The 25,004-nt window shown below is 45.6% G+C and overlaps 1 protein-coding gene across 1 annotated transcript; it reads right to left on the bottom strand.

The window, feature by feature from the left end:
* Positions 1–403: 403 nt before the first annotated feature.
* abhd14b (abhydrolase domain containing 14B) lies at positions 404–15,814 on the bottom strand. The gene is made up of 4 exons (XM_078414351.1): positions 15,674–15,814; positions 8,537–8,768; positions 6,864–7,105; positions 404–5,410 (listed from the first exon to the last, which is right to left on the bottom strand). The coding sequence occupies exons 2-4, from the start codon at positions 8,748–8,750 to the stop codon at positions 5,231–5,233; spliced, it is 636 nt and encodes a 211-aa protein (XP_078270477.1). The 5' UTR covers positions 8,751–8,768; positions 15,674–15,814; the 3' UTR covers positions 404–5,230.
* Between the last annotated feature and the right edge of the window lie 9,190 nt (positions 15,815–25,004).

Genomic DNA, 25,004 nt, shown 5'->3' on the forward strand with positions numbered 1-25,004 from the left:
CGAACCAGGGTACGATCGCCCAGCACAGGAGAGCTGAGATCCTCCCGATGCGGGAGCTTGATCGCCCTGAGCGGAGGGCCCGACCGCCGGCTACGAGAGCCAAGATCGTCCTGTCAACGGAAGGCTCGGGGCCCACGACCGCGGGAGAACAAAGAAGGGAAGAGATTGAACTTTCTTTTGCCTTCCATCACAGTGAGGAATGTGGAGGAGTCACTGTGGTGGATGCTCATGTTAAAAATTTATTTGGGTGTCTTGTTGCTCTTTATTGGTATGAGTGTATGGCAAATCAAATTCCTCATATGTTGCAAAACATACTTAGCTAATAAAGTATGATTATGTTGATCTATTTTGAGACTTTGATACGAATCACCACGCTCTGCTAGCAGTTGGTTATGAATTGCTCTTTTTAATATGTGCAATGTTCTGACATAATGTGAATTAGAGTTTATACCAATAATCAAGGTGATTATGGAAAGGATGATCAAGGGGAAATGTTTTTGACTTTTCTACAAGCACTCAAATATGATTAATATTTGAGTGTTCACATTTACAATTACTTTGGAAAGAGGAGCATCTGTAAAATAAACTAGAGCTGGAGAGTTCAGATGTAGGTGCCAAACACAATTAGGTAAAATCTGAGATGGTTCCCCGAATATAATCATCAAGGAAGGTGACTTGTCATATACACTCCAAGCTTCCAGCATTGGCAATAACTCCTAACCCTGGGAGGTAACTTTGTTAATTGAGTAGACAACATGGGCCAACTAGAGATGTATGTCTACAACTTCTGTCCACAAACTTCATCCTGATAACCTTTTTGTAAAATACACGCATTTTGGTCTATGAGATTGAAATGCAACTTTCTCAGAAAAGCAGTGGTAGTACAACTGTCTGATTTTTACATTCCATTCCTCTGACAGAGTTCATAACATGCTATCTGTCTGCTCCCAATCCCCTGGAAGACACATTTAAATTCCAAACGGAATAGCTGAATGCAGATTGAGTGTGCATTATTATCACTGCCCTCACTATTATCACTCATACAATTGAGTTTTGAATCTTGTTTACAAGTTTGATTTATCTCATGGAAATTGTGCTGAGCCCAGGTCCTGCTTAACTGGAGACCTGTTTCCAACCATCACTTTTCTTGGCTCTGGAAGTGAAGTTCTAGGCATGGTTGGTGTTCAATGAGAAAAATTAGATTGTAGCTCGAAGCCTCTGAGGCTTGGGTCACAGGAAAATACTGTAGATCTGGTTTATGTTTAATCCAATAATCCATAATATGTGTACCAATCTCTTTACGTATACAGCTGGTGGCAATACAAGTATATCACTATTTCCCACAGTTTGGTAACCCAATACCCTCGCCTCTCAAATAAAACTTCCAAATTGACATCTGAAATTTTCATTTGACTATTTTCCATCCTTCGTAGGTTCTTGAGCCAGTGTTAAAGTATTCAATTGTCAGGTTTTCACCCAGCAAAATACAATTCCCTGAGTAAATTTAAACAATTTTATCACTCCTATTCTTCTGTTCTCATAGGAATCTTTCCACTGCATTGAAAGAGTACCAGGCAAGGAACTAAGTATCTACTAGGAAGATGTTCCAATCGAAGCCAGTTACAATGTCTCTCCTCCAGATGCTTTGGGATACGAGTTTTAATGAACGAGGGTTCATCAACGAGGATCAGAGGGTCTTGCAACATCTGACTCCATACATGCCATTTTATACGATTTTGTGTCCAACAGGTGTTCTTGTCTCCTACCCAACTCAGCATGAAGAATAAAAGGTACAATAGACAACAGGTGCAGGAGTAGGCCATTCGGCCCTTCGAGCCAGCACCGCCATTCAATGTGATCATGGCTGATCATTCACAATCAGTACCCCGTTCCTGCCTTCTCCCCATACCCCCTGACTCTACTATCTTTAAGAGCTCTATCTAGCTCTCTCTTGAAAGCATCCAGAGAATTGGCCTCCACTGCTTTCTGAGGCAGAGAATTCCACAGATTTACAACTCTCTGACTGAAAACGTTTTTCCTCATCTCCGTTCTAAATGGCCTACCCCTTATTTTTAAACTGTGGCTCCTGGTTCTGGACTCCCCCAACATTGGGAACATGTTTCCTGCCTCTAACATGTCCAACCCCTTAATAATCTTATACGTTTCAATAAGATCCCCTCTCATCCTTCTAAATTCCAGCGTATACAAGCCTAGTTGCACCTGTCTTTCAAATTATTACAGTCCTGCCATTCCAGGAATTAACCTAGTGAACCTACGCTGCACGCCCTCAATAGCAAGAATGTCCTTCCTCAAATTTAGAGACCAAAACTGCACACAGTACTCCAGGTGTGGTCTCACTAGGGCCCTGTACAACTGCAGAAGGACCTCTTTGCTCCTATAGTCAATTCCTCTTGTCACAGCGCCGGAGACTCAGGTTCGATCCTGACTACGGGCGCCGTCTGTACGGAGTTTGTACGTTCTCCCCGTGACCTGCGTGGATTTTCTCCGAGATCATCGGTTTCCTCCCACACTTCAAAGACGTACAGGTATGTAGGTTAATTGACTGGGTAAATGTAAAAATTGTCCCTAGTGTGTGTAGGATAGTGTTAATGTGCGGGGATCGGTGGGCGGCGCGGACTCGGTGGGCCGAAGGACCTGTTTCCGCGCTGTAACTCTAAATCTAAAAAAGTCTAAACATGCCATTAGCCCATCCACGACTCACGGCGCCAGGCGGAAGAGGGCTCTGCCCGAGCCAGCTGCCTGCCCCTTTTCCGGGGTTACGTCCGCGCCCGGGTGGTGTTGGAGAGAGACTATGCGCTGTCCACGGGCACCCTGGAGGATTTCCGGGACTGCTGGGCACCGCGGGGGATTGGATGCATCCTGGATGGGAATTGTAATATAATTGTATAATAGTTTCATTTGGTATATTCGTTTGTATTGTATTCTGGTGGTGGGTTATGTTTTGTTTTATTCTACTTCTTCTTAAGCCCTTGAGTCCTCTAGGGAGCATAGGCCATTGACAAATGTTCTCAATAGACAATAGATGCAGGAGGAGGCCATTCGGCCCTTCGAGCCAGCACCACCATTCAATGTGATCATGGCTGATCATTCTCAATCAGTACCCCGTTCCTGCCTTCTCCCCATACCTCCTGACTCCGATATCCTTAAGAGCTCTATCTAGCTCTCTCTTGAATGCATTCAGAGAATTGGCCTCCACTGCCTTCTGAGGCAGAGAATTCCACAGATTCACAACTCTCTGACTGGAAAAAGTTTTTCCTCATCTCAGTTCTAAATGGCCTACCCCTTATTCTTAAACTGTGGCCCCTTGTTCGGGACTCCCCCCTGCCTCGAACATGTCCAACCCCTTAATAATCTTATACGTTCCTCCACCTTACTCGGTTTTTGGCGGTTATTTCGAGATCTCCCCAGTTGAGCCCACTCCCAGACATTTCTGCCTGGACACCAGATTTTGTTTTATTGTAGTGTAAATATTGTTTTTAAATAATTGAGTACAATTTTTGATAATAAAAAAAAAACATGCCATTAGCTTTCTTCACTGCCTGCTGTACCTGCATGCTAACTTTAAGTGACTGATGAACAAGGACACCCAGATCTCTTTGTACTTCCCCATTTCCTAACTTGACACCATTCAGATAATAATCTGCCTTCCTGTTCTTACCACCAAAGTGGATAACCTCACATTTATCCACATTAAACTGCATCTTCCATTCATCTGCCCACTCACACAACCTGTCCAAGTCACCCTGCATCCTCATAGCATCCTCCTCAGTTCACACTGCCACCCAGCTTTGTGTCATCTGCAAATTTGCTAATGACAGGTGCAGGCTGCTATCAAGTTAAAGACAGTGGCTGTAAGACCTGGAGTGACAATTTCAAACTGCATTGATTCATTGACAGGATCTTCCACATGTGCGACGAGTAGTATCAACACTCGAAACTCGCCTCTAAATTGAGCTTGGCCGACTGCAACCCTTTTTGGAGAGACTAGACTATAGCGCAGTTGACCATCAAACCCTCAACTGGTAGCCTTGGAGTTGTATGGTGAAGTTCAACATCCACCTGTGTTAATGTGCGGGGATCGATCGTTGGCGCGGACTCAGTGAACCGAAGAGCCTGTGTATCTCTAAACTAAACTAGTGATCAAGTAGTGCAATATGTAAAGTATGCAGCTGTCGGGATAGGCATTGTTCTGGATTCACATACCCAAGAATAGATGTGGTGATTCATCACCAGAATTAATTAAGTTTGTCATTCTGTGCAAATGAAAAATTGTTGTTTCCTGTTAATAGACAGCATTCACTGAGTCCTGCAGCAAACTGCATGGCTAACCTTTCTGAGCCCAGTTATTGGCTGAAGAGTAAAAGCCTTTCCTCACACATTCCTTTTGATGAAATTATGCAGCATGACTGAAGGAAGGACATCCTTGTAATTGAGGCAGTGCAGCGTAGGTTCACGAGATTGATCCCTGGGATGGCAGGACTGTCATATGAGGAAAGATTGAAAAGACTAGGCTTGTATTCACTGGAGTTTAGAAGGATGAGAGGGGATCTTATAGAAACATATAAAATTATAAAAGGACTGGACAAGCTAGATGCAGGAAAAAGGTTCCCAATGTTGGGCGAGTCCAGAACCAGGGGTCACAGTCTTAGAATAAAGGGGAGGCCATTTAAAACTGAGGTGAGAAGGAACGTTTTCACCCAGAGAGTTGTGAATTTGTGGAATTCTCTGCCACAGAGAGCAGTGGAAGCCAAATCACTGGATGGATTTAAGAGAGAGTTAGATAGAGCTCTAGGGGCTAGTGGGATCAAGGGATATGGGGAGAGGGCAGGGACGGGTTATTGATTGGGGACGATCAGCCATGATCACAATGAATGGCGGTGCTGGCTCGAAGGGCCGAATGGTCTCCTCCTGCACCTATTTTCTATGTTTCTATGCTTCTAAATGAAACCTGACAGAGAGACTGCAGATGCTGATATTGTGATGTTTCTGTGCACAGTTCTGAGTCACCTATATTCACACACCAAAGTGCTGAGGAGCACAGGTGGATTGGCATGAAGGTCTGACCACAAGGTCAGAAGTTGTAATAAATCTGTAACATTGGAGGAAAGGTATCGCGGACTAAAAATGTTTTCTTATTGGTGTATTAATAAATGACTGATTAATATAAATCACTGTTTCTACTGCTGTGGTCTCTGTCCAAGGTAGTTTATCACAGACCCTGTAGGAACTCCAGCACTGTCTGATGCCACTCCTTGGGATCATTCATGTAACAGGCATGGTGTGCCCCCTTCATTATGTGCACCTTGTGGTTAGACAGATTTTTCAGATTGTTGAATGACGCCTCTCCCATTGGCTTATCCTCACCACCGTAGACTATCAGTGTTGGGGTCTGTCAAAAACAAAGCAGGGGTCAGTAACAGGCTCTGTATAGTTATCCAACTATTGAAACAATGCAAGTAGGATCCATTGTGGCATCTCACATCACTCTTCTACATTGCTCACTGCTCAGGTTTTTGAAGATCTCCAATAATTTATCCAGCGGCACTACTTACAGAACCACTCGAGCTAGTTTAACATCTTGTATTTATGCTGCATGTTTAATGTCAAAACATATCAAGGCTTTTTACAAGATATAATCAAAGCAGGAAGTGGTCGGGGGGGTTGGGCAAAAGAGAGGTTTTGTGGAGGGCCAGAAGATTAGTGGAAGGTGCAGGAATCACATGCTGAAAGTGAGCACACAGGTTTAAATTGAATTCAAGGCAAAGGAAAGACTTGAGTCAGGAAGTGAGTTTAGCAACATCAATTGTGGAGCTGGAGATGACAGGCTAGTGGAGGATAAAAATTATCAAATCTAAGGCAGTGGGAATCTGTATTGCTAAATATGTCTAATTCCACAACTGCAGCACTGTCTATCCTTACTTCAGTAACCTTAAGATTGACAGTATCAAGACACTGCTTTACTTGACACTCACCAGGCTCTGCAAAGTTTAGCTGAACCTTTGTTACCAACACCCTATCAGATCACTTTGCCTGCTACCTGATTTTGGTTTCCTGACTTCTCCAGATGCCTCAGAGGTCAAATTCACATCGTCGAGATTCAATGGATATTGTGTTGAAAGCTCAGCTCAGACTCAAATAGGATCTCAATGCTGAAAAGTTTTGGTTCAACCCCAGGCATTGGCTAGGAAGAAAGTTTGGTACGGGGAGCAAAGGTGGTGACTGGAGTTAATAAGAGCTGTTTTGATAACTGGGTGCCAAACAGAGCAGTACAAAGGTAGAGTGAAGAGTGGGCGCCATTGGCATGCATCACCTAAATGCTGATAACTTTGCCAAGACACTGTGGATGAGCAAAATTGGCCTCATACAGAACCTATGGCATTGTGGTGCAAATGGTTCAATAGCAGCAAAAGCAAACATTGCTGCTACAGTCCGAAGGGATGCTGGTATAGATGTGGAAAGTGACCAAATGCTTAATTTTGAGATACAGTGGGAAAGCAGATCCTTCGGCCTACTGAGTCCACACCAACCAACGATCTGCCGTACACTAGTTCTATGCAACACACTAGGAACAATTTAAAGAAGCCAATTAGCTTAAAAACCTGCACTCCTTTGGAATGTGGGAGGAAACCGGAGCACCAGGAAAGCGCCCATACGGACACATGGAGAAAGTACAATCTCCACACTTTTAGACCCTCTAGCCAGATTGAACCTGGGTCTCTAGTGTTGTAAGGCAGCAACTCTACCACTGTGCCACCCCCTTGCTTCTTTGGGCATCAGATGTTGGAATATGCTGAGAATGTGAGATGCACTCTGCTGCGCACTGTTTGAAAGACCCAACTTACCTGTACATTCCTGTACTGCTCATGGGAGAACTTCTCTGTGCAGATGGGAGCCACGGGAATGAAGCCCTTCACCATATCGCTGTGGCCAAATAGGAACGGCAGTGAGTACATCCCACTCAGTGATGGACTGACTATCACCACCGGACCCAGTTCCAAACCCTTCAGTACGTCCAAGAGGAAACTGTCAGGAGCCAGATCTCCGACATTGGTTGGAGCAGTGGATTCATTCGACTTACCTAGGCCTGGGGAGGGGTGGGAGAGAAACAGTAGAAGGAGAGTTGGCCAGGGTATTCATAATATCCCTCACAGTAAAACACACAGTCCCAGAACATAGTGTTCGAAGCCCTCAACTTAATTACCAGCTTTGCAGGTATTACTAATTTCAGACATTTTCTGAGTGTACTTATAGTGATGAGGTTATTGATCTCGCAATACCAACATTCTTCTAGAATGTGCTGTATCTATATGGATGGGGACTGAGGTTACCACAGTGGCACAGCTAATAAAGCTGCTATCTCAGTCCTGGGCGCCAGGTTCAAACACAACCTCTGATGCTCTCCTTGTGGAGTTTGCATGTTCTACGTGTGACTGGATGGATTTCTTCTGACATCCCAAAGACATGAAGGTTGGTAGGTTAATTGCCCACTGTAAATTGCCCATGGTGTATAGGTTAGAGTAGACCTAGAATGGAGTTGATGGTAATGTGAGATATAAGAGGTAAGGGTGGGATAAGTGTAAATGGGTGATTGATGGTTAGCATGGTGGGCCACAAAGCCTGATTCTATGCCATATCTCCCTAAGACTAGAATGTGTCAAGGTTTACTGTGATGCCTCCTGGAGTTGAATATCTTTCAAAAATTCACAAGGAATGATGTTTGTAGAGGTACTGAATAGCTTTAAAAGGCTGTGGATCCAAGTTCTAGGAAAGAAATGGAAGTGAGAAAAAACAGCAAAACCAAGAGCTTCTAAAGGCATTGTCAACAAACCACAGCAGTATCCAGAGCAAGCAGTCTGCACTCCGACCCTCACCCCAAACTACCTATCCATTATCCACAGGGCTCATGTTACTGATCTGGATGGATGTTTTATGAAAGAAACAATCACTAAAATAAGCAGAAGAAATGATTGAAATCTTATCAGCTTGCATTCAACTCTGAATGCAGTCCAATATGCTGATAATGTTGTCACACAAGGACTTACACATGGTCTTTCGCAATGACAGTGGGAGGAACACTGAATGAACAACAAAGCTTAAAACAATATGTAATTCTGCAAGTAACTCAAGGGTACAACCTCAACAATTATGTCATTAGATTAATAATGTAAAAGGATGAAGTCACAACTCACGATAGTTCAATAATCGGATAACCAAGGATAACGTTTTACAGTAACACATCAACTGGTCAACCAATGTCCTTCAAGGAAAGAAAACTGCCATCGTTATTTGGTAGCACTATACACCATTTGGATGCACTCGCAACTGTTCTCTGAAGTAGCTATGTGGTTGTACTGGGGATCAGAAATGAATGCTGCTCTCAGCAATGTCCTGATAATTAATCAAGGAAGCAAGGCTGCTAATGTCAATGGGAAATGAGAGTAACCAGTAGGTGTGGCAGCCTTCAGTAAGTTTGGCAAACCTCACTCTGACTGTGTTGATCAATTGGCCCTCTCACCTGGTAGGTCAATAGCCACAGCCTGGTATCCAGCCTCTGCCAGCTTGTGGAGAGTTCCAAGATCTTCCCAAGTCGCTGAGGAGAAACGAATGCCATGGAGGAGCAGGACAGAGAGTCTGGGGGGCTGCTCAGTGGGGCTCACTCGTATGTAAAACAACTCTTGTTCTTCAATCTTCACCTTGCCTTCCTTAACCTCAGGAGCCGCCATGGTCATCAGCAATGCAATCAAATCCTGCAAGAGGAAACAATAGACATTGTAAAACATAGAACAGTACAGCCCTTTAGAGCACAATGTGTAATGGCAGTTTCTATACCATCTCGAAATCCCACTTCGATAGCCATTACTTCTCGGGGATGAAATGTAGTTATAGCTTACGCACACGTCGCACCCTGATATGACAAAACGAATCTTCCAAATTCCTTTTCTTCGTTAATTGGTTTTATTAAAGTAGCAGAAATCATAGAGTAATTCATCAGATTCCGTACTTTTTCAAATGTTTCTTCTTCAAACAATATCTAGAAATTCTTGCAGTTATTACCGTATGGTTCTTACAAATATAACCGGTGCGAGCGCATGGTAAAGAACTGTATGCTCACCATCCTCCGAGTCTAAACTGACCCACAACCTTTGTCGACACACACTAGCCTCCTCCCATCTAGACACTCCCAATTACGCATTAAGTCACACCCACAAGCAGGCAAAAAGGACATAAACTAGAAATATTTAAAACATAGCCATAACACAATGACAATAACTGAATTAAACATAAATGGCTCCTACATTAAGCATAAATGGCTCCTACACAAGGTCTGTGCTGAACATGTTGCCCGGTTAAACTAATATCTGCCAGCATGTGATAGATATCCCTCCATTTCTGCATTCATGTGCCCAATTAAAGCTTCTTAAATGCCACTATCGAATCTGCCTCCACCACTACTCCTGGCAGTGCATTCCAGGCACCCACCCCTCCTCTGTGTAAAAAAAACCTGTTCCACACATCTCCTTTAAATTTTACTCCTCAGAGATATTCCCACTCATCCTTGACATTTCCATCATGGGGAAAATGTTCTGACTATCCTATCTATGCCTATCATAAACTTATATACTATCAGATCAATGGAAGGACACAGAGGAAAACGCCCTCTATACCTCATTCAATAGAAAATAACCTCTACTCTGACAAACGCTTCAGGGGCAGATACGGCACCAGTTAAGTATGGAGGAATATTTCCCATACTTAGATCATGGGTGCAATGTAATACACGGCTTCCTCAAAATTATCTCAATGATCATCCCTGCAACCTAGATACAGAGTGAAGCTCTCTCTAGATTAATTCAGCATTGAGGGGACTGCTCCCTTCATTGTAGCTTGGTCCATGCTCATGTTCCCACCAATTGTACCCTTTTACTGCACTTTCCCACATTTTCTCTCTGGTTTCTCTTTTCCAATTCAAATGAACATTGACTTCTCTAATGGGTGACGTTTCGGGTCGAGACCCTTCTTCAGACTGAAGAACTTCAGACTTCTTCAGTCTGAAGAAGGGTCTCGACCCGAAACGTCACCCATTCCTTCTCTCCCGAGATGCTGCCTGACCTGCTGAGTTACTCCAGCATTTTGTGAATAAATCGATTTGTACCAGCATCTGCAGTTATTTTCTTATATTGACTTCTCTAACTTCAGATAACCCTTGCTTTCTCTCTCCATCCCCTCCCCCTTCCCAATTCTCTCACTAGTCTTACTGTCTCCGACTACATTCTATCTTTGTCCCGCCCCCTCCCGACAAAAATCTGAAGGGTCTCGACCCGAAACGTCACCCATTCCTTCTCTCCAGAGATGCTGCCTGACCCTCTGAGTTACTCCAGCATTTTGTGTCTACGTTCACAATAATTCATATGCGGCCTAATCAAGTTTCATAAAGCGGCAACATGTCTTCCTACCTCTTATACCCTGTGTCTTGACTGATGAAGGCTAGATACCATACCCTTCTTTACCACTCTATCTACTTGCATTGTCACTTTGAAGGAGCTAGGCATTTAGACCTTAAGATCCATCTGTACACCGTGTTGTTAAGGATCTTGCTATTAACTCTATATTTTTTCCTTACAATTGACCTCCCAAAATGCAAGACCTCACACTTGCTCTGACTGTTTAGACAAAGGAATTAAATTAAACATCTTCAAGTTTGCGGATGACACAAAGCTGGGTGGCAGTGTGAGCTGAACAAGAACAAGAAGGCAGATTATTATCTGAATTATGTCAGATTAGGAAAAGGGGAGGTGCAACGAGACCTGCGTGTCCTTGTACATCAGTCACTGAAAGTAAGCTTGCAGGTACAGCAGGCAGTGAAGAAAGTATTTTGGCCTTCATAGTGAGAGGATTTGAGTTATAGGTGCAAGGAGGTCCTACTGCTGTTGTACAGAACCCTGGTGAGAGCACACCTGGAGTATTGTGTGCAGTTTTGGTCTCCTAATTTGAGGAAGGACATGCTTGCTATTAATGGAGTGCAGCATAGGTTCACCAGGTTAATTCCCGGGATGGCGGGACTGATATATGGAAAGAATGGATCGACTGGGCTTATATTTACTGGAATTTAGAAGGATCTTATAGAAACATATAAGAGGTTGGACAGGCTATATGCAGGGAAAATGTTCCTGATGTTGGGGAGTCCAGAACCAGGGGTCACAGTTTAAGAATTAGGGGTAGGCCATTTAAGACTGAGACTGAGATGAGGAAAATCTTTTTCACCCAGAGAGTTGTGAATTTGTGGAATTCGCTGCCACAGAAGGCAGTGGAGGCCAATTCACTGGATGCATTCACGAGAGTTAGATACAGCTCTTAGTGTTAATGGAATCAAGTGATATGGGGGAGAAAGCAGGAACGGGGTACTGATTTTGGATGATCAGCCATGATCATATTGAATGCAGTGCTGGCTCGAAGGGTCGAATGGCCTACTCCTGCACCTATTTTCTATGTTTCTAAACTCCATTTGCCATTTCTCCACCCATATCTTTAACTAATCTAAATCTCACCATACCCTTTGACAGCATTCCCTCTTTGTCCACAACACCACCAATTTGATGTTGTTTGTAAACTTACTAACAATCCATCTACATTTACATCTAAGTTGTTTATATACAAGGCATTTATATTGGATTCACAAACAACAGAGGTCCTAGTTTAGATGCGTGTGGAGCACCACTGGTCACAGACCTCCAGCCAGAATAACCCCCTTGCATCTCTACCCTCGCTCTTCTATGGATAAGCCATTTCTGAATCCAAACTATTAAGTCACCATGGATCCCAAGCATCTTTATCATCTGAATCAGCCCACCATGAGGAACTTTATCAAATGCACACACAAACATCCACTGCACTACCCTCATCAATCACTTTCGACACCTCCTCAAAATACTTAATTTAGTTAGCAGGACCTGCAGCGGACAAAGCCATGTTTACTGCCCTTAATTATCATATTCTCTCCCAAATGGGAATATTCGTCACCTATCTGTGAGATTGTCTCAGCTTTTTCCTTGCCCAGCTTTTTTTTCCCTCTGGGAGTAGAGGGCATGCCCAACCTAACAGGCCTGGATCATTTTCCTGCTTTGCATTTCATCTGTTCTCACTTTCTAACTGCTCCCCTTCACTCATTGATTAGGTAGCCTTATTTACAGTTTATCCCCATGTGTCACCCAGTTGTACCCTATCAGAGCCACCCCACTCCCGACCAAAGATACTAGAGGAGCAAGATAGACCACTCGACTCTAAAAACCGTAGTAGGTCATGGGTAAATTTCAATGCCATTTTAGTAGGCGGATTCTGTGTGCTAGACTGGGCAGGGTTCACAACTCTCTGCAATTTCTTCGTATATAAAATGTTTGCAAACAATTATTTTTGTTCAACTTCTTGAATAAGTTGATAGTTGACATTTATAACTTTTTTTTTTAAAGAGTTGCTGCTTCGTGATCTTTAAACTTTGGATGTTACAGATTGAATATTTGCATTAGAGATCCACTCTGTATCAGGCCAATTAATCATATTTAATGAATCGTTCTTTTTTGCTTTCTCTATTAATTTTAATTTCACCTCCACAAACTGTACCTCTTTTTGTTTTATTTTAAAGTCATGTAAGCAGTGATTAGGCATGTGCAAACAACAGAACTCTACTGTATCCACAATATAATTGAAAAGACATTTAACTTTATACTTAGAGCCAAGAAAATTTGAATTGGTGAATGGATTAGTTAAAACCCTTGACACCCACTAAAATGACCAATGCTGCCTGACGTGGTACAGAAGCATGAATCCAATTCAAATAGACACAGTGGTGGAGTCAGGCAGCATCTCTGGAGAAAAAGGATGGGTGATGTTTCAGGTTGCGACCCTTCTTCAGATGTGGAGAGTGGGTATAAATCAGGACCTGATCTTTTCATTGGTTAGCTGATATGCGAAACAATGCAACCCTGTATATCTCGCACACAAAATGATTTAAGTCTTACCATAAATGACAGAAATAAAAATTGTTATCTTTATTTATGAAGTTCATTTTTGAATGATGTAAATTTGAATGGGGTTGGTGCAATATACTGCTAACCCACAAATGTATCGTTTTGAGATATTCACCTTTGAAAAATCCATAAATCACAAAAAGCAAGAAGGTGCCTATATTATTTGACCAACCAATCGGTTGAATTTAAATATGACATTTTTACAGGTTGTAGGGTAGTGGGTAAGGATCGTGTTAATGTATGTAACTCATTTTTCACAAAAGTGAGAGTTAGCACTATATTGCACCGATCCCCTCAATTATATGCTAAATTCAAAACTAAACTATGGTAGTAATGTACATTATTCATGTCTAAAGCTAGCACTTCTGTAACAGTGTAGGTATGTATGCATTACATTTTATTACACCAATATAGAATGAAAAGAATGAAAAAATATCTTGACATGTGTTCATAGTTATTTTATTCACAATATTAGGATTTCTGGAAATAATTTTGATGTCACTTATTACAAATGTGTATGGGTAGGCCCTAATGAAATGTATGTGAGAGAACAGTGATCATAATAGGGATATCCATGTGCTGAGAAGTATGTGCTTGACATATATATATATATATGTAGAGAGAGAGAGAGATTGAAAGAAAAAGGTTGCTAAACAAATAATTAGAGGAAATCACAAGAAACGAGAGATATATATGTGTGTGTGTGTGTGTTATATATATATATATATATATATATATAAATAGAGAGAGAGATTTAAAAGAGGATCGGGAAGGCAGCTACAACTCTCGCTCGCCACACAACTCGAGTGTGGACCAACCTAAAGCTGACAGTGAAGACAAAAATAGCAGTCTACAACGCCTGTGTCAACAGCACGCTGCTGTACGGCATTGAGACATGGACTACATAAGCCAGACTGGAGAGTAGACTCCACACCTTCCACCTAAGAAGCATCCACCGAATCCTGGGTATATCCTGGCAAGACAGTGTCCAACCCCGAGATTCTGTCTCGCGCTGGCCTTCCGAGTATGTACACTCTACTCAGGCAGCGCAGACTGCGGTCGCTGGGCCATGTCCACTGCATGGAGGATGGCCGTATTCCAAAAGACATCCTCTTTGGAGAGCTAACATCTGGGAGGAGAACCATCGGCCACCCCCAGCTACATTACAAGGATGTCTGCAAGAGAGATTTGAAGGCGCTCGACATCGATGTGGAGTCCTGGGAGAGCCTTGCAGCTGACCGTACGAGGTGGAGAGGTACCCTGAACCAACATCTCAAAACGGGGGAAGAGAAACTGATGAACGCAGCGGGAGACAAGCAGGCACGCAGAAAGGAGCGCAGCAACTTCAACAGACCAGAGTCCAGACACAAATGTGACCTTTGTGACAGAGACTGTCACTCCCGCATCGGTCTCTTCAGCCACAAGCGACGCTGCTCTAGCCGAGGTGTGGAGCAAGCAGCCAACTAGGATGCATCACCCATGGTCAGCCATGACCGAGGGAGGCCTAAGAATATATATATATATATATACATGCATATACATAAATCATAAAGGTCGAATCGCCTTTATGGTTTATGTACATCATGTAAAAAAATAAGATGAAGAGAGAAATAGAGCATTGCTTTAAATCAAAGTTGCTTCTGATCCATGAGAAGGAACTTTGAGATCTATTTATCTCTATCTTGCCTCTCACGCACAAACACACATTCATATATATATATAAGTTAAATTTGTGCAGAGTGTGTGTTTGGGAAACTGCACAAAAGAGGGGGCCGAGGAGGGATGGGATGGAAATGGGCAGAAACACTAAACAATAAAATCAGACAAATTAAGCAGGGGGAAAACATTTAAAGGTAAAAATAACAACAAAATGTGAGTTGATAGATGAGATATTTTCTGCATTTTAATGGTATCATCACACATACTGTTCTCCCACAACACTGATTACACTGCGAAAATCATAGGGAATGGCGGGCTTTGCCTACTAAAATGGCGGACGTTCCGCTCCTTTGCGCACTACACTTCAGTATACGCGATTGTGACGGAGTGGTCCATCTTGCTCCTCTAGTATCTTTTCTCCCAACCTTCCCCGCAGGCAGCTGAATAAGGTTCTTTATAGTTCTAACGAAAATTCTTCATCCTGAATTCTTAACTCGTTTTTTTTTTCTCACACGACCGACACTTTCTGTTTTATTTCTAGATTTCCAGCATTTGTCGTTTTTGTTTCATTTTTCAAGAAGGAAAACTGGAGCCTGGAGCGCGCGGCCAGGCAGGGGGAGCAGTGGAGGCGGACACCATGGTGGTGCGCAGAAGCTGGGACATTTCCTGAAAACGAGTAGAGCGGTGTGAGGGGGGGGGGAGGAAAGAGACCAGGGGAGTGGGGCTAGTTGAATTGTTTTTTTTTACTGGCAGCCAGTCCAGATCGGAGACGTTCCACGTTGTAACCATTTCGTGATTTCGAGGCAGGGTTTCAATTAAAACCAAGAGGAGTGCCAGGGCAGGGCAGACGCCCTTTCTAAAGTCCCCACCAAGTTTCAAGTTGAAAGTGAGCAGCCAAGACAGTAAGGGCGCCACTTTGACTACTGGAGCGACAAAGAGACCGAGTGAAGAGGAGAAGAGGTTGCACCAACCTCTTTGAGTGGAGTGTTGAAGCTTCCCACTCCGCACCACACTGCTGATCTCCAGCTCACTCCGGGAGCAGCAATGGAGATGGCCAGCGGCTGCGGCTGCGCCCCCTGCTGTTCGCGACCACCACACCCAGCCGCCGCCCGCCCGTCCGTCACTCCCAGCGCTCCGGGAGGAAGTTCGGTGCAAACTCTTTATATTGCTAGGTTGTCCCGAGTAACATTGCAAAGTCATCAACGGAGAGAAACTGCTCTTCACGTGCCATGCGATATTCTCACTATTTCATTCGGTATGATTCAGATCACAGAAGACCGAGGAAGATAAACATTTTGGCAATGACTTAAAAACAATGTTTTCTGACTCATGTGCCACAGGAAGTAGATTATCCCTACCCCAAAGCCCCGTGATATTGAGTTTCTCTTAAGAACATATAGAACAGGAGAACGGGCCTTTCGGTCCAAGTTTTGTCTGCGCCGAGCACGATGCCAATTTAAACACATCCCTTGGCTTCCCCCGTGTCCGCTCACCTGCCCATTAGCTTACCAACATAAAGTGATAGGATGCAGAGGGTCATGGTCAAGGTTTATTTTTGTGATTGGAAATCTGCGACTATTGAATGACAGTCGCAGGGCACTGGGAGCGTTGTAGAGCAGAGGGATCTAGATGTGGAGGTACATCTAGATCATTCTTCATGTTTAAATTATAATGTTTTATTCTTGATTGTTCACTGTATATCGTGTTGTTACTTGCGAGCAAAGCACCAAGGCAAATTATTCATATGTATACATACTTGGCTAATAAAATTTATTCAATTCAATTCATACTTCCTTGAAAATTACATCATAAATAGATGTCCTACGCCCATGGTGTGTTCACTTTTCGTCACCCTGTGGTAAAGACGTTAGGCTGGAAAGGATGCAGAAACGATTTACAAGGATGTTACAAGGACCTAAGCTAGGTAGATACAAAATGTGGCGTGGTTCCCAGAGCAGACTGCCCAGCTTGTCTGGTGAAATCGAAGGTATTTATTCACAAAATGCTGGAGTAAAGCATCTCAGGAGAGAAGGAATGGGTGACGTTTCAGGTCGAGACCCTTCTTCAGACTGATGTCAGGGGGCGGGACAAAGGAAGGATATAGGTGGAGACAGGAAGATAGAGAGAGAACTGGGAAGGGGAGGGGAAGAGAGGGACAGAGGAACTGTCTAAAGTTGGAGAAGTCAATGTTCATACCGCTGGGCTGCAAGCTGCCCAGGAGAAATATGAGGTACTGTTCCTCCAATTTACGGTGGGCCTCACTATGGCACTGGAGGAGGCCCATGACAGAAAGGTCTGGTGAAATGCCTCATCGTCAGAACTCACCTATGAGCACCAAGAATTGGCTTGGCTGGCGGTGAAGGGAGCGCTCCCAGTCAGATCCTTCCTGCACTGTCCGAACCTCACTACCAGCGCACACTGCCCTGGGGACGGCTGCTATGGAGAGGAGACGGTTCCACACCTCTTCGCAGTGTGGATTTGCAAAGAGAGTCTGGAGAGGTTTGCAAGGGTTCCTGTCATGATTTATTCCGAGCAGCTCCGTCACAGAGGACTGATTTACAGACTGTTCCCAGGGACGCATTCAGAGACTAACTTTGAGTGCTGCTGGAAGGTCATCAACTTGGCGAAAGATGCGCTTTGGTCTGCCCAAGCGTTGTTGACCTTCCAGCAGAGCGAGATGTCCATCTGGGAATGTTGCCGACTGGCCCATTGCAGACTGCAGGGGTATGTGCTGAGGGACGCACTGAAGCTTGTTGCAGCCAACGCTAAGCCTCTGTGGGGGAGGGCCACAGTCTAGGGTCCTTCCGCTGCTGGACATGGGGGGCAGGGTGTTGTGGATACGCCCCTCAAAATAAGGGAAGGGATTCCACACCAGTGTGCCACATGAGTGGCAAGGGTGGGGGGTAATTTTGTATAATTGGTGTGTTGAATATCTGTATTGAATATATGTATAGCCTCCGAGATAGTAGGATGGAGTTTTGGAAGGAACATGTTTTGTATATATTTGTTGAATAAAGTGTTTTTTGATAATTAAAAAAAGAGAATGGACCTGGTGCGACGGGCCACAATGCATCAGTCAGCAGACAACGGGGGTAAAAGCATGCCCAATGTCACACTCATCCTGATGGCCACCTTCGTGTGAGGCTGCATCAGGTGGAGCATAGAGCCAAGGCACGTGGGCACCGAGTGTCACTACCTGCTGAGATTCGACCTGTCCCCGGTGTTGCGAAGGATGGGCCTGGCGCTGATGCCACACAATGTGCCAGGCAGCTGGACTGCCGCACCATCTGTCACTCGTGGAAAGGTTCTTACGGACCAACACCTTTGACCACAATTCCATCGGGCAGTGGTCAGCACGGAATGTCCTGCAGGCACTAAAGGGAAATTACTCCATGGATCCTGTGGCGTGGTTCCCAGAACAGACTGCCCAGCTTGTTTGGTGAAATGCCTCATTGCCAGAATTCACCAACAAGCACCAAGACCTGGCTTGGCTGGTGGTGAAGGGAGCCCTCCCAGTCAGATCCTGCATCGCCGGAACCTCACCACCAGCGCACGCTGCCCTCAAGACAGCTGCTATGGAGAAGAGACGGTTACCTTCACGTACCCGGCGGGATGGCAGAAGCTGCTGCAAGACTTCCAGGAGAAGGGAAATGAAGCTCCGCTGTTGCTGCTGAAGGAGCCCCACCTTCCCCACCCAGAAGGAACGGATGATCACAGTGCACATGTTTAACCCGCATGTGTCCATCATGGATGTCCTCACCTTCCTTGCTCGTAATGTCGAAGGGGCAGGGAACTGTGTGGATGTGAAGGACTTGTTCGGGATCTGTACGAGCAAGGAGCAAGTGAAGGTGAAGCTGAGGGTGGACAGGAAGGGATCCATCATCCACCTCCCTCGGTATTCGCTATCAGAGGGAACATGTCCTCTGCAGGGCAACCCACGGTGTGCAGCAAATGCAACAAACCTGGGCATGTGGCAGCCCAATGCAAGAACTGCAAGCTGGGCCACGAGACGAAGGACTGTAGCCTGTGTGGGGGGAGGCAGGCCACCTCCACAGGCGATAAGAGGGGCTGCTGCCAACACCCCCAGGGTGGTCGTGACCCCTCCCACCACTGCCAAGACCCCAACAGAAAGGGAGAACAGGAATGACGACAGTTCGACCACCTCGAGCCCCCAACCGCCGATGGAAGAGGGGAACAGGAGGAGGCATGGGTGGTGGTGAAAAGGAAGAAACACCAGAGGACTCTGCCCAAAGAGCGAAGGCCAGAGGAAAAGGGCAAGTCCAAGAAAATAATCCTCTCCCAGACCGACGCCAGCAACCTCTCCTCGTCGGAGGATGAGGCAACATCGAGGAACCGGAAACGGAGAAAGAGGAAGAAAACAGGGGAGAACGGAAAGGGAAAGGACATACCTGTTGTCCCCCAGCTCCAGACTGGGAGCAGTGCAGCGGTCAATGGGCCCCAGCTCCGGGAGACCGGGAGCAGTGCAGCGGCCAACCCCCTCCCCGAGGATGATGGCACCCAGTACCTGAGCCACAAAACAGTGCTGCAATTCACCAAAACGGTGGGCACGATGGGACAGAACGACAGTCAGTGGCTCTAACGGACAACGGATCAAAAACTGGCATCTCTAAATGTGCACAGTGTGAAGAACACCGCGCGATGTGTACATGCCTTGCAGTACCTGGCCAAGGTCAAGGCGGATGTTACTTTTCTGCAGGAATGCGGGCTGCCACACCTCCGCTGCTATCGGAGATGGTCGCAATGGTGGCCCCACGGACTGTCGGTATGGTTGGGAGGCAATGATGTCGCGCTTTCGGTCTGGGGATCTTGCTGCGGGGAGGGAGCTTCGCAATCACTGAGGTCAGGGAGGTGGTTGGGGGGCGTCTCCTGGTGGTGGGTGTAATGTACCGTGGCTCTCCGCTCCGGCTGATTAATGTGTACGTCTCACCCATGCAGAGCAAGCCGTGGCCGTTCTCCAGCAGCTCCAACCGCTGCTGGGCAGGTCCCGGCCGCTCGTGCTGGCCGGTGACTTCAACTGCATCATCGATGCGATTGTACGATCCGGCAGTGCCGACCACAGACTGGACAGTACCTCCAAGCTCCTGATGGAGACAGTCAAAGACGCAAAGCTGCGCGACGCCTTCAGCGACCCTGCAAGCAGGTCCCAGCCGCGATTCACCTGGTCGAGCCCGGACGGTTCAGCCCAGTCCCGGATTGACTTCCTCTTCACGTCGAAGGCTGTCATGGTCAGAGGGACGTGGAAGTTAAATGTGGAGTTGTTGACCCCAGAGAACATTGAGGAGCTAAGAAGGGACTACGCATGTTGGAGAACTGTGAAGCCACTCTTTGACTCCCTGACACTCTGTTGGGAAGCAACCAAGGAGAACATCAAGAAGTTCTTCATCTCCAAAGGGGTTCAGAGAGCAAGACAGAGTAAGAGGGAATTGTGTCAATTCCAGACAGATTTGCAGCAACTACTGCAGTGGAGAGGGGTGGATGTGAGGGAGGAACTTAGAGTTGAAGGGCCGGCAAGCACGAATCTTTACCTGCGAATCCTCTAAGATCATCTTCCGGTCCAGGGTCTGCCACGTGGAACATGATGAGACATGCTCACGCTTCATCTTCCATAACGTTCACAGGGGGAGCTCTGTGATCAACAGCCTCAGGGAGAAGGATGGCTCAGTAACATCCTTGCAGACAGACATGCTGAGGATCTGCAGATCCTTTTATTTGTATGACAGAAAGGCCACAGACAGCACCGCCTCCCAGAACTTCCTGTCCTCTATCACAGAGGTCTTAGAGGACAGCAAGCGGGAGAGTCTGGACCAACCACTGACCCTGGAGGATCTGCTTGGCTCCATCTGTTCCTTTGACTCGAGTAAAACTCCCGGAAGCAATGGCTTACCGGCCGAGTTGTATTCGGCTCTGTGGAACTGGGTGTGCCCGGACCTGCTGGAAGTGTACAAATGACTTGCTTCTAGCCAGCAGCATTTCAGACTCTGAAGAAGGGCAGCATCACCCTAATCTACAAGCAGAAGGGGTAGATGAATGATATAAGGAATTGGAGACCCAACACATAGTTGAATGTAGATTACAAGATCCTGTCTATGGCTATCGCCAACCGGGTCAAGTCTGCGCTAGGGCAGGTGATCCACCCGGACCAAAACTGTGCTGTACCAGGCAGGAAAATCTCAGCCTGGCACTGCTGAGAGATACCATTGCCTACATACAGGACAAACGGGTGGATGCCTGCCTGGTCAGCTTGGACCAGAAGGCCTTCGACAGAATATCGCACACGTACATGAGGGACGTGCTCTCCAAAATGGGCTTTGGGGAGGGAATCAGGAATTGGATCCAACTGCTCGACACTGATATCTCTAGTGCAGTCCAAATCAATAGGTGGAAATTAGACAGCTTCCCCGTCAGGCAGGGTTGCCCTCTCTCCCCTTATTCGTCTGTTGTATTGAACCTTTTGCTGAGTCCATCAGGAAGGATGCAAGCATAAGAGGAGTGACATTCCCAGGCAGTGGGGGGACTCAGGTCAAAACCTCGCTGTACATGGACAATGTTGGCGTTTTCTGCTCGGATCCAGGGTCAGTCCACAGATTAATTAGCATCTGCGACCAGTTTGAGTCGGCCACAGGAGCCAGGGTGAACCGCAGGAAGAGAGTGGCTATGCTCTTTGGCAACTGGCCCTACCGATCTTCCATCCCCTTCACCATCAAGCCGTACTTGAAGGTGCTGGGGATCTGGTTCGGGGTGGGAGGCTGAGGCGTGTGACAAGAATTGGCTGGAGCGGATAGCCAGGGTGGGGAAGAAACTGAAGCTGTGGAAGCAGCGCCCCCTCTCCATCACGGGGAAAAATCTGATCATCAGGTGCGAGGTGCTCTCGGGGCTGCTGTACTTGGCGTAAGTGTGGCCTTTCCCTCCCTCCTACGTCACAGTGATCACCCGGGCTGTCTTCCACTTCATCTGGGGGTTGAGGATGGACTGGGTACGACGGACCACAATGCACAAGTCGCAGACAACGGGGGTAAAAGTGTGCCCAATGTCGCCCTCACCCTGATGGCCACCTTCGTGTGTGGCTGCATCAGGCGGAGCGTAGAGCCAAGGCACATGGGCACCAAGTGCCACTACCTGCTGAGGTTCTACCTGTCCCCAGTGTTACAAAGGATGGGACTGGCGCAGATGCCACGCAATGTGCCAGTCAGCTGGACATTGCCGCACCATCTGTCGCTCGTGGAAAGATTCTTCCGGACCAACACCTTTGACCAGGCAGTGGTCAGCACGGAACGTCCTGCAGGAAAATGACTCCATGGATCCTGTGACGCAGTTCCCAGAGCAGACAGCCCAGCTTGTTTGGCGAAATGCCTCATCTCGAGAACTCACTAACACACACCAAGATCTGGCTTGGCTGGCAGTGAAGGGAGTCCTCCCAGTCAGATCCTTCCTGCATCGCCGGAACTTCACTACTAGCGCACACTGCCCTCGGGACGGCTGCTATGGAGAGGAAACGGTTGCCCACCTCTTCGCAAAGTGTGGATTTGCAAAGAGAGTCTGGAGAGGTTTGTAAGGGTCCCTGGCACAATTTATTCCGAACAGCTCCGTCACAGAGGACTCTGATTTACAGATTCCCTGGGACGCATTCAGAGACTGACATCGAGTGCTGCTGGAAGGTCATCAACTCGATGAAAGACACTCTTTGGTCTGCCCAAGCTTTGTTGACCTCCCAGCAGAGCGAGATGTCCATCGGGGAATGTTGCCGACTGGCCCACTGCAGAAGTATGTGCTGAGGGACGCACTGAAGCTTGGTGCAGCCAACGCTAAGCCTCTGAGGGGGAGGGCCACAGTCTAGGGTCCTTCTGCTCCTGGACATGGGGGTCAGGGTGGAGACACCCCTCAAAATAAGGGAAGGGATTCCACGCCAGTGGGCCACATGAGTGGCAAGGGTGGGGGGTAATTTTATGTAATTGGTGTACTAAATGTATGTATTGAATGTATGTATAGCCTCCGAGAATGTCGGATGCAGTTTTGGAAGGAACATGTTTTGTATATATTTATCTCTTGAATAAAGTATTTTTTGATTAAAACTCAGCCGGACAGGCAGCATCTCTGGAGAGAAGGAATGGGTGATGTTTCGGATCGACGGGTGACATTTTGTGTCTACCTTCGATTTAAACCAGCATCTACAGTTCTTTCCTATACAAGGACCAGGTTTATATGGAGAGGTTGAGCAGGCTATGACTTTATTCCTGAAAGTACAGGAGGGTGAGGGGTGACCTTATAGAGATGTACAAGATCATAAGAGGAATAAATCGGGTAAATGCAGTCTTTTACCCAGAGTAGGGAAATTGAGAGGACACGAGTTTAAGGAGAGGAGGGAAAGATTTAATAAGAACCCGAGGGTAACTGTGGTGTATGGAATGAGTTGCCATAGTTGAGACAGATACAATCACAATGTTTAAAAACATTTACTGAGGTACATGGATAGGATAGGTTTAGATGGATATGGGCCAAAGGCAGGCAGATGGGACTAATGTAGATGGGGAAAGTTGAGGTGAAGGGCCTGTTTCCATGCTGTACAGCTCTATCGGAGAAAGCTCAAAGCAATTTATTTATAATAATACAATACTTTAAGTTCAACTCCAAAGGAAAAGACATCTGAATATCCTCCTGATTCATTGAAAGCATGTTAGTCTAGGCTCCAGTCTCTCCTCCAGTATTAGCTATCCCAAGAAAAGATTAATCTCCAGCCATACCCATAACATCTGAATGATTTTACTCTACCATGCACCTTACAACGTTGCGTATCCATCCATACTAATGGTAGGATGAAATGGCTACATCCTCTTAGACACCATGAACAGTTCACGATTTAAAAACATTTCCCCACAATTTTATTTACTCCGAAGTGCAATCCGGTCCCTTGACAAATCCCTTTATGTCCAGAAACATACACAAAAATCTATTTAACAGCATCAGGTCAAGTGCAGGGTCAAGCATGATGGAAGTAATGTGCAGCCAAGGGAGACATACGAAGAGTATTATGCAAACCATGCCATTATCTAAATGTCAAACAGTGTTCATCTGTGATTGTAAAGTAGCTGTGTCTCTAGGATCTGTGGAAACTCTTGCAAGCTATTTATCCCATTGCAGTCTCTTGCAGTTTTATACTCTATTTAATAAGAAATGTGGCATCATTGTATTCATTGGATCAGCAGTCAAAGCGGAGACCCTCCTTTGCCAATCCATCAGACATCAGTTCACAGGAACTTGGATTGCAGTGTGGCACTATTATGCTATTCATTTGCAAGACATTCTCTGACACTACATTGTGGGGAATTGTAGCCATGATCTGCTCCTAAAGTAATGCCTTAGCCTTTACATCACATGGACATTCCACAACATCACCATGCTTTAATCCATTACTCCTTTAAAATCTTTCCACACCACCATTCTTCAATGAACTCCCCAATATTCCCACTTCTTAATCTCATTCCTAATCCATAAGGCTCATAAATCAGAACATGCCTCGCAGATGAAAAGTGCAGTTGTGCTGCATAGCAAAATCTGTTAACACCTCTGGACTGCAGAGGCCTTGGTCAAGGTGAGACTCTCTTGTGAATGCCAACCCAATTGACATGGTGATATCAAATCCAAATGTTACTGCCTCACGATATTGAGCAACTAAAATAAAAATGTACAAAATTTGTTATCTTTTGCATGATGCTTTTCGATTCCTCCCCTCCATTTCTAATGTTGACCTCAGCCATTAAATAACTTCCTTGATATTGTCAATAAAACATCCCATGGGAACTCACTTCTGCATATAACATGGGTTTCGATGGGAAAAGGGGCTCATTACAAAAAATCCTGATAAAGATCTTTCTAAGAACACAACCTCTTCGTAAAGCTGCTCTCCACATCACTGTCTATATCTCTCATTTCCCTTCTCCCTAACCAGTCTGAAGCAGGGTTTCGACCTGAAACATCACCCATTCCTTCTCTCCAGAAATACTGCCTGTCCCACTGAGTTATTCCAGCTTTTTGTGTCTATCTTCATAAAGCAGGGGTTGCTTATACACAATAAAATAATCATCTCTCAACAACAATCTTCTTACTCTACAGAACTAACACACAGGGGTGAAATCCCATTGCATCAATTCTTTTCTACCTCACCAAGTCATATAATAATGGAAAGGATTTATAGAAAAATATAATCTAGGCCACAATTAAAGCCCATATTTTAGGAGACGTCACCAGATAATTCAGCAAACCACTGAATTTTTCCCATACTAGATG

Source organism: Rhinoraja longicauda, chromosome 17, assembly GCF_053455715.1.
Source record: "Rhinoraja longicauda isolate Sanriku21f chromosome 17, sRhiLon1.1, whole genome shotgun sequence".
Classification (NCBI taxonomy): domain Eukaryota; kingdom Metazoa; phylum Chordata; class Chondrichthyes; order Rajiformes; family Arhynchobatidae; genus Rhinoraja; species Rhinoraja longicauda.